Source organism: Anarrhichthys ocellatus, unplaced genomic scaffold (genome assembly GCF_004355925.1).
Source record: "Anarrhichthys ocellatus isolate YVR2014 unplaced genomic scaffold, GSC_Weel_1.0 scaffold3, whole genome shotgun sequence".
Classification (NCBI taxonomy): domain Eukaryota; kingdom Metazoa; phylum Chordata; class Actinopteri; order Perciformes; family Anarhichadidae; genus Anarrhichthys; species Anarrhichthys ocellatus.
Genome location: NW_022280033.1, coordinates 5,383,596 through 5,394,302, shown reverse-complemented (window position 1 = coordinate 5,394,302; position 10,707 = coordinate 5,383,596). Strand labels below are relative to the sequence as shown.

Genomic DNA, 10,707 nt, shown 5'->3' with positions numbered 1-10,707 from the left:
TATATATATATACTGTATATATATATATATACTGTATATATGTATATATGTATATATATATATATATATATATACATGTATATATGTATATATATATATGAATTAGCAAAGTAACTATATTTGGAATGAAAAATGAAAGAAACACTGAATGTTTGCAGTGTTAAATGTAGATCTGCTGTGTGTGTGTGTGTGTGTGTGTGTGTGTGTGTGTGTCATGGCTCACATCTTCCACTGGACGTAGAACTGCAGTGAGCTTCCGTTGGCAGGTGGACTCCAGTGCACAATGTTTTTATAGTCCACGGAGTCAAACCTCACCTGGGTGGGTGGAGCGAGCGTCACTGGAACTGAGGAAGTAATTGATGACATGATGGTTTATGAGGAGATAGAAGCATCAACTGAGGTTATTAGACAGCAGCTCTTAAGTAAACAACAAAAAATGATTTATAAACAGGACGATAAAACATAAAAAATATGAAAATAGGATTTGGAATTACTATCATTAATAGGAGTAGTAGTAGTATAGGAGTAGTAGTAAAAATGGGGGGGGGGGGCATGACAGCCAGTACTCCAACTGTACAAACTAAAGAAGGTGCATCCATTCCAAATAGCTTCTATATGGGCTCTGAAATTATATTTAAAATGAAATGTTTGGTGGGACGGAAGAGATTTCCTGAGTCTTGTTGTGATTCTTGAAAGATTCGTATTAGAAAGATGTCGATCACCTTTTAGCAAAAACTATCTGTGGTCATGGTGGTTTGTCTTAAGGCTAGGGTTAGGGTTACAACTATAGTTAGATAAATCAAAGCTGATTAAATCAAGGAAGAATAAAAGGGTTGTGTCCACATTCAAATACTGCAGTTTCTATTGTACATTATAGTTTTTGGATCAGGGAACTTTCAAAGACAAGAAAAGGAGAATGAAAATAATTTTCCTTGCAAATGTTTTTCAAGAATTCAGTCATCTGTCTGGTCAGAAGCAGTACTTTGTTTCTCCCCACAAAGACTTTCACACTGCAGCCTCCTCAACGTGTGCCATTGTTCCTGACAACACAGCGGCTTGTTTTTCAAACTTGACACGTAAAATTGTACCTTGAAATCTCAGAGCTCATGACACACTCGAGTTACTCTCCTGAACCAGCCTTAATGTCAGTCAAAGTTCTATGTTTCTGTTTCTTTGTTCTTGTCTTGTTGGCGATTGATAATTACTGAAGTTTTTTCTAATTCTTACTGACGTCTTAGAGAGATTTAGAGTTAAAGAACTGTTTGTTGTACTAAACCCTCACAATATGTAACATCATTTGTGATTCCCTTACTTCAGTGTAAATCAAGTCCTGTTCTGTTGTTTCTCACATTGTTCTGTTGCCTTATTATATCTTATAAGAGTGTATTCGTGAGTTATGTTAGTAGTTGGTCTGTTATATTAAAGACCAATACATTGAAAGTTACACTCCTTGATTTCGTGATCTTTAAATATGTGAAGGTCCTCTCAGCTGAGCGCTTTTAAAGTGATTTTAAAAACATGAACAACTTCTGAGAAAGAAATCTGTGTGACGTTGAAATCAAATCAGTCAGACAAGAACAATCCATATGTCATAAAACATGTATCGGCGGTTACCTTGAGCTGTGACACAGACGCCCAGGTTCCCCAGCAGCACGGCTCTGAGCAGCAGATCAGTCATGGCGTTGAGGCAGTTTGAGGACGAAAGACGCACTGGACTGATGCTGCAGGCGACACGGCCGCCTTTAACATGCCATCAACTTCCTGTTTTTAAATTCAATTATGCATGGACTATATATGGCATTTCTGACACGACCACGTTCTGTCATTCCCCCTCTGAAAGCTGACCACCACCACCACTTACAATACAATTTGAACTATGTATCAGCAAAACTAGTAACAAAACAAGCCCACTTGAAATCCTGTTCAAATAAAATATGCATTTTTCTCTTCATGCATACATCTCATACATTTCTGTCATGTGCGAATGAGAAATCTTTGCCTAATTTGCCAGAATTTTTGGACACAAAAGACACAAAGCTGTACTGCTTTGCTGATATTACACCTCAGAGCTAAATATGCCTCCTCATACTTTGGATTTGACTGACATTTCTTCTCAAATTCACATTTTAAATAATGTAAAAGACGGCATGCATGTTCTCCAATAGTCCTTTTTCACAGCAAACATTTTGACTTCTTATAATACACACAAACAGTGAGCCAGCCTGCACAATACCCGGACCCTGAAAATAAAGCAGCTAAATGTAATTCAGCCATAATTTGTTTTATTATTTCATGAAACAGAGCCCATTAATACATTCTTCAAATGAAGCTCTGTGAGTTCTGTGAGGACGTATTTCTCGTAACAGTCGTGTTTGTTTGTTCTCTGAAGGTCAGAAGGAATGCCACACTGTTCTGCTTCAGGTTGACACAGTTACAAGTATTTGTTAGTTGAACGATAACCATCAACTGCCCAAACATTTGACTGGAAACCAACAGTTTACTGGAAATGTGTTGCGTAATGACGCTCAGTGACAACAGAGAGAGGGAGAGAAAGGAAGAGTGACATCTTATCTACTTTTTTCCCTCACACTTTATGGTTCCACTTCGTGTTAATTATTAACTATATTGTTAATGGGTTTATAAATATCTACGGAAGCGGATGTGATTATATAATCATTGTTCTGCAAAACCTTAAAATACATCATGACTGCAAATTCAAATTCAGATTTTCTCATTACAGTTGGACTGAACTTGATCAAGTGTACATTTGTTTTTAATCACATTTTTTAACTTTTAACAGATTTAGTTATATTCTTATCTGTCATGTTAATTCAGTGTAACTTTGTAGCACTTTTATACCATGTTAGTAAAACTTGTACATCCTGGTCCCACAGCATTAACGCAGTTTAGGTGACTTTTAATCACCCAAAGGATCCGCACCACACTGTGATTAATGATTCCCAGCCCGGGGCACATGTGTAGATATAGGGTACATACTAATCTTTAAAACATAGTAATTAGTATTGGAATAAGAAATGTTTCCACATATTGAGTGGACCTGTAATAACAGGGTGAACCAGCACTCAATGGTTCAACTCCCGGCCCAGGGGACCTTTGTTGCACATTATACACCTTTCTCTCACTGACTTTCAGAATAAAGGCAAAAATGCCAAAACATAGTCTCAACAAAAAATAGAGTGTGCGTGAAAACTTACCCAGTGAGCTGAGAACTCTAAACAGCTAAAAGTGGTCACATTGATAGCTGGAGTAATGGATACATGAATCTAAATGTTGGTTGTACACATGAACAGTGAAGCTGGAATACATAAAAGTAACAGCCAAACTGACCTAAACATTAAAGTTCAACTGTGAAAAAAACGTATTTTAACAGTATGAACCTTTGTAAAAGTATTATGTGAAATCACATCCAGGTTGAATTCAGTTCAGGTGAACACATGTTGAACATGAGGAGCGGTGTTGATGGTGTTGTACTTGATCTGACAGGGCTGTGGGAGTATATCGGACAAAGCTGGGGCGGCTGTGGCTTAGTGGTAGAGCCGGTCGTCCTTTAACCACAAGGTTGCCTATCCCCATCTCCTACTGTCCACATGTCAAAGTGTCCTTGAGCAACACACAAGTTGCTCCATGGGCGTTTCACAGCAGTTAAATATGGTTTAACTACTGTAGATTACCAGAAACCCTGCAAAACAAATCTGCAAACCAGATACCAAGAACGATTTGAGGATACACACCTAATAGTGAAGTCTGTTACTGGAAACAAAATAGGTCTCCCTACTCCCACACACACAGGCAGCAAAGAGGAAGGAAACATCCCGGACAGACATCTATGCAAACACACACAAAAGAGGTCTTCCTTGTCACTCAAATGACTGGTTTCAGAAGAAGGAACAACGTGGTTGCCCAAATGTCATGACACGCCATCGTGACATGTGTGCTTCTTCCTTTACATAGTAACGTGACAGCATCTGATGGAGTGATTTACATAGTGACAGTAGTAACTCAAGCTGCAATTCGGCTGATTCACTGAACTGAAATACCAACTTCCCTTCCTGAAGGGCATTTCACAGACAGGAATCTGGTGATGACAACATCAGATTGAAGACATAGATGTAAAACACCAGCTGTGGAAGAAGTATTCAGAGTAAAAGTATTAACGCCACACTGTAGAAGTCATCCAATTAAAACCTTATTTCCGTAAAAGTATTATCAGCTGGATTTACTTTAAAGCAAATGTATGTATTATGCAGCCTAATGGTTCCTGTCAGTGATTCACTATATGACACTGGATTCATATTGCTGCTGCATTAAAGTGAATGTTGCATTTGATTGCTGTACATGTTTACGGTGGGGATCATTTTAACTCCTTTGTATACTGTTGGGTAGTTTAATCTACAGCAATATATCATATTCTATAAGATCATCATGTTTGTAGCGTCATGGTCCTCCTAGAACCATCCATCTCTAAAAAGTCAACTTTTTATGAGCTTAGAAACATAGTTTTCAGGTTTGTGACAATACATTTATCAGCTGATCCAAGAGGGTTTTTAAATATGCTTTAAAAATAAAAACGACTTTATTTTGCTTTAGATGTAGGAGAACGTTCTCAACACATAAAGGAACACTTGATGCTTCAGTTTATCAGATACATTCAAAATCCCTCAATTTAGAGATACAAACAGAAAAGGGCTGCGAAATACCTTTATCTTATTTTTTACTGAAAATATGTAACGCTACAAAAATGACAGAAGACAAACAGTAGTTTGCAGACACAAAGGGAAACATTATGTGGACAGATGCAGAGAGATCATATAGATACTGAGAAGGGATAATAAACAGCTAGGTATCCAAATCCATCAACACATTCAAACATCACCACGCTCAGACAATCACTACGGATGGAAATTAAATCAGTCCTTTCCAATTTGAAATTGGTGGACCGAAAAATGTACAAATAAAAGAACCAATTCCCCTTTTCATTGTCAGTATCACTTAAAATGTGTCGTGGGTTTACTTCCTGCCAGACTCTGTATTCAGCAGTGAGTATAAACAGATCGACCCTTTAACTTAACATCTGTATGTTTTAAGTTACTGAAAACAAAAAAAAGTTACATACAAAACATGAAGTGACTCAAAAACTGACTATGAAGCACGGACACAAGGCACAACACAAAGTCTAACAGATTGTGTAATGTAAACATCACTTCACTGGTGCAAGATCGCAGCTCATGAGCAACGTATTTGCAGTCCTCAAACTGCTTCAATGGATTTAAAGGCTGAGTGACACGTAAAATACATTTTCCATCCCGTTGTCCCCCAGCGTGATTTTTATCCCCCCCCCCCCCCAACCTTCCGCAGAGCGATACCATACAGGAGGAAACGTGTTTGGCATTAAGTGATTGAAGAATTGATTCATTTCTCCCTCGTTCTCCTCCTCCTGATCTACCAGCAGGAAAAGGACGCGTAAATAGGAAGCTCTGTATTTGTTAAGCCACACTCACTGTCAACGACACCCAGACCAAATATTACATTTTACTAAGAAAAAGGTCACATTATAGAAGTTAAAGAACGTCCGGTTCACTGCAACTTTAAGGTGCTACCAGCCTAACGACAAAACAAAAGGATTCGACTCATGTAGAAAACGCACTAGTGCAAATAAGCAAAAATGAAATTCTCAGTATTCCACAGAGATTACAGTATTGTATAGTCATGCTTGTGTGCATGCATCACAGGCAAATAGATGATAATGCATGATTAACAGATGTTTATGAAACAGTATGTAAATGTTATCACTGGTTAGTATTTCAGTACGGCTTACAGGAGATGCAGGACAGTTAAGTCCCTTTGAGTCGTCGTGTGGGATTCTGTGAGTGATAAAGCTGACTTAATCAATCACGATAATATAAAAGCGATTTCTCGGCTACTAGCAGTGTTAGGGATGATCTGTTTGTCGCGGCAGCGGAATTGAGCACAGGCTGCAAAGGATGAAACACAATTATCAGAAATTAAAAACATAATAAATGGACAACATCACTATCTATCATTATGCTGCTAACATGCTGCTGACTGATCTGATTTGGCACTTATTTTACAACGTCAAGGACATCCGACTGATGCAACTGTAGTTGCGATTGCTTTTCAGGAACATATTTCACAAAGGCTGCTTTGTTGTGCTGCTTTGAAAGATTCCTGTAAATAGAAAGAAAAATGTAACTGATGTGAAGCTGCCCTCACAAGAGGGATGTCTCTTATTCTGCTTTAAGCTGGCATTGAGACAATTTGTCAAGGAAACGACACAAACCAAACCACCAGAGATTTATAATCAAGACTGCAAGTCGCTGTTCAGTCATATTTGACCTACTGTCAAACGTTCAATGAGCCACAATGTTCAGAGGTTCCACCTTCAGCCACGGTAACCCTCCGTCACTTCATCTGGTGCCAACGTATCAAACACCGGGCGTTTCTCGTAACCAGTGGGGACCTCACTGGGGTATAGCGCCTCATCTTCTTCCAGGTCGTTGCCTGCCATGTACCCAGGTTCCTTATTAGTCCCTACCCCCACGTCATCAGACACACCTTCATCCTCGGTTAACATCCCGAGCGGCAGACGGAGCTCGGGCTCAGTAGAGGGGGGAACACAAGTTGTAAGTTCTTCCTCCTCTGCTGAAAGTAGAGGTGTGGGTGAGGTAGGCCCCACTTCTGGCACAAAGAACGTCTCGTGAACCGCTTCCGAGATCACCTGGATCAGTTTAGTCGGGAACGTCTTTGAGACACAAAGAGGAATTGTTAGATATGGGTTGAAATTTTAAAACCTGTTCCTTCAGCAGGTTTAAATTCTCTTAGCATATTCAAACCGAATAATTTCCATTTAAATGATCAAATAAAACCAGAGTTGGGAGGATGAACATACCACAGACGTTGGTAAAGAAGTAGTCGGCGTGGTCTGTTTTTGGTACACCATGTAGAAGACAAAACCAAACACAAGTAAGGCTGCCAACACGCTGCCAGCGATGATGAGGGGGATGTGATCTAGATGAAACAGATGTAAAATGTTAACAGAAGGACTCTAAGCCACAAACACACACAGTCTAGCAAGAGAGACCAGTGGTAGCTCTGACTCACAGTGGTGTAATCAAGGGGGGCTTTGTTACTTTAGCAAGATAAAAGCATGAACAAGTGTGTTAAAGGACTGCGAGTTAAACCGACCAATGACGAGGCTATTATTAGCACATCAATTCTTCAGTTATGGCCTAAAACTTGTTTTGTGTCCACAAAAGTCTGATCAGTTCTTCCTCAAGTCCAGGTGGACGTTTGTGCCAAATTTCAAACCAGGCATTTCTCAGATATCGCACCAGACTGACATACAAACGGACGTGTGGTCCGTATGTACGTACGTACGTACGTACGACAGAGACAATCAGAGAAAACGATGCTTCCGCTGGAGGCATAAAATGTTACTCAACAGCTTGGTGTTTCTTCTGGTGGCAGGAGGCAGTACTCTTGTGTGGCTTGAACTGATATCTTCTCCAGCTCTCCGCTCATCTTCAGACAGTGCTTCGTCTGTGCAGCATCCACTGAAATATGCTCCTCACACACACTCGTCTCACAGGAAAACGCGTGCTCCGTCTGCACAAACAACAAACAGAGACCTTTTCAAGAAAACCACAGACCACAGAGTGATATAGAGAAGTCATTTGTACCTATGATTGTAAGCAGTTGTACAACTACCAATAAAAAAATTAAACTACGTCAACAGACGTATTTTGTGCTTCTTGCCCTGCTAAACCAACTATCATTGTTTGATCAGTAACCATTACATGAGGAAACGGACAGGTCTTCAGCTCATTTTCTCATGTCTCATCAATGTCATGCCAAACTTTAGAAGGTGTAGAAGATGTTTGTGCAGTCTCACCTGGTTGATGATCACAACATCGTAATAAAATACAGAGAGATGGCTTTTCTTCCTCCTTGTTTTTGTAGTTAGACTGCTTGGCAACTTTTGGAGGTACACCAGCGAGGGATGTGTGAAGCGGAACAGGACAGTGCCCTCGTGTTGGGAGGTGACGTTAACTGATGGGAAGTCCACATTACCTGGAAACAAGAAAATGGCTTAATCGTAATCTCAATTTAAAGTCAACAAGAAAAAAAAAAGAAGGAGAACATTTCCTTTTTTACAACCTTCGTGGTCATTCAAGTATACATTTCAGAGTTTACGTGGTGCACCTGAATGCACCATGAAGTCCCCGATGGTTCCTACACGCTTTACCGTATTCAACCGTGTTGAGGTTCTAACTGTGGCGGTACCAAGGAGTGCATCCATTCCTCCACCACCTTCTCCTTCACACATCAGTGTCAGTCTGTGTATGACATGCCAGGTGACAGCCAATCAGAAAGCCCGTTACATCCCATGTGGCTAATTTACAAGAGCGTTATCTTGTTTTACCATCACGAGGCCCAAAGCGTCACGGAATGGCTAAATGCAGAGGCTAAAAGGAGAAGCTAGGTGACCAATAGCAGGCCGGTCACGTAAAGCAGGGAAACGCACCTGAGAATGGGAAGGGAAGTTAGAAGCTGCATTTGTTTATTCAATTTGTGGATCCAGTTTTTTATTACCGTTTTTAAACTGCAATACCTTTTTAATTTCATTATTTTTTTATTAATTAATTAATGTATCTTTAAATGATGTACTTAACTGACTGTTTTATTTTTTGTATATCCTGTTTTAATCTGAATTACTTTTATAGCTCCTCTTTATTTTAAATGTCAAATAATTAATTACTTGGTAATTAAGTCAATGTATTCATAGATTCACAGATCACAAGTTGTTATTAATCCATAAAATGCTTTACTACTATGTCAGTAACTCGTCCCAGATGATGAATGACTTTAGTGATCAAATGATTTTTCCTCCAGCGACACCATGAGGTTAACATTTGTGGTTGTGAGTGACATGTCTCAGAAGCTATTGGATGGATTGCCTGAAATTTGGTACACAAATTCATGTTTAGTCTTGTTATTGACTCCAAATGTAACCGGTATTGTTGTCAGGAATTTTTACCATATTTTTCTACACCCGGCTAATTTCTGTTTTCAGGAGACGCATTAGTGTGTGAACTCACTAATTCAGGTTCATCGTTCTAAAAAGTTAAATATTCATGGTGAGCTCAGTGACACCAATACTCACATATCTTCGTTGCTGGAGAGTCCATGAAATAGCTGAAATCGATTCCTTCAGAAGGAGCAACATCTGACTCATTCTGTCCAATCACGGCAGTCACGTCAAGAAGGTAATCAGTTTTTGGATCAGAGAGAGAGGACACGTCTAATTGTAGTGGAGCTGGCGGCTTCACCCAAATCTCCTGAGGATAACTGGGGAAACAAAATAAAACAAGTGTGACATTGTCAAGAGAAAATAATGAGCAAATAACTGAAATAACTTACTATAATCATAACATAATGTCTTAAGAAGTTTTAAACACGTTTAAAATAGTTATCAGCCTGCTTTACATGCATGTAAACAGTCAATAAATGCTCAATAACACAATGTTAATTGTTGGTTGCTAAAAGTAAATATTTTTTACATGAACATAATCAAACTTGTGATAAGCTATACTGTAAGGATATCTTTCATTTAATTAAGGACAAGTGTGTAGAATTTAGTGATATCCGATAGCTACGGTGTTTGATTTGTCCTTTCTGGGCCACCGTAGCAACATGGTGGTGCAACAGGGCTCATTCAACAAGTCTTAGTTCTAACAGGCAAACTGACTTTTATTAGGTTATGTGCACAAAGGAAAACACACTAACCCTTTGTTGGCTTCTGTTGATCCAATACTGATTTTGAATCGTAGCCCTGGTGAGAGCTGCTTGTAACTCCACCTCAGAACGTTGTTCATATTGTGGCAGTCCAGGGTCACGTTGGTCGGCGGCTCCACTGTGGAAACAGGGACACGAAACGTCAGACTGCAGACATCACAAGGCATTCAGATTTCACACTGGACGTCTTCAAAACAACAAAACAAGACAAGGAAATTAATATCAAACATAATTGTTATGCCGTAGGTGGAGCTCCCTTGCTGAACTCTAAACTTTAAATGAGTGGAAACAGAGAATCCCCCTCTTTACAGAAACACTTTTATTAACATTAAAGTCCCTTACAGACTCTCAGCTTAACCCTGCTACTACCCTTCTTCTCCATTGGTCTGTCAAATTCAGTGAGGCTTTGTATTGCTTAAAACTTCCCACTAGAGGGCGCTGCATGCAAACTGCTACGATACAATCCTGGCAAACCTCTTTTATGGGTCTATGTTCACCCCCCCCCCCAACCCCCCCAACAGCACGTACATACTTCCTCAAATTTAAAATAGCAGAGTACATAAAATAGCAGAGTACGTACAAAGAAGACAGAGTGTTTTCCCTTGTAGTACCCGCTTGTTAACTGGCCTTCACTTCAGGGCCGTGACTTACAGTTTAATGTCAATTCAGCATCTTACAAGAAGACCAAATGATTTCAATAGCAGTGCTGATCAGCTCCGGAAACAAGTTGTATTTTTATCCCGTGCATGTTTACACAAGCCTGACGATGTACCTCATGTTACAGGAAGCAGCCATGCCTCGTAGCATTGCACAATTACTGTTAAAAACACACACACACACACACACACACACACACACACACACACACACACA

At 39.6% G+C, this 10,707-nt stretch overlaps 2 protein-coding genes across 2 annotated transcripts in view; both read right to left on the bottom strand.

Moving 5' to 3' along the window:
- il22ra2 (interleukin 22 receptor, alpha 2) overlaps positions 1 to 4,466 on the bottom strand; it is a 7,400-nt gene extending 2,934 nt beyond the window's left edge. Inside the window, exons 1-2 of the mRNA XM_031838605.1 lie at positions 1,615 to 4,466; positions 224 to 344 (exon numbers count right to left, since the gene is read on the bottom strand). Coding sequence (XP_031694465.1) covers positions 224 to 344; positions 1,615 to 1,678 — 185 coding nt within the window. The 5' untranslated portion in view covers positions 1,679 to 4,466. The remainder of the gene's footprint in view (positions 1 to 223; positions 345 to 1,614) is intronic.
- A 109-nt stretch (positions 4,467 to 4,575) lies between these two features.
- The window catches only part of ifngr1l (interferon gamma receptor 1-like), an 11,126-nt gene continuing 4,994 nt past the window's right edge, over positions 4,576 to 10,707 (bottom strand). The window contains exons 2-7 of the mRNA XM_031838596.1: positions 9,826 to 9,952; positions 9,203 to 9,387; positions 7,931 to 8,109; positions 7,482 to 7,644; positions 6,929 to 7,047; positions 4,576 to 6,781 (exon numbers count right to left, since the gene is read on the bottom strand). Of these exons, the coding sequence (XP_031694456.1) occupies positions 6,422 to 6,781; positions 6,929 to 7,047; positions 7,482 to 7,644; positions 7,931 to 8,109; positions 9,203 to 9,387; positions 9,826 to 9,952 (1,133 nt within the window). The 3' untranslated portion in view covers positions 4,576 to 6,421. The remainder of the gene's footprint in view (positions 6,782 to 6,928; positions 7,048 to 7,481; positions 7,645 to 7,930; positions 8,110 to 9,202; positions 9,388 to 9,825; positions 9,953 to 10,707) is intronic.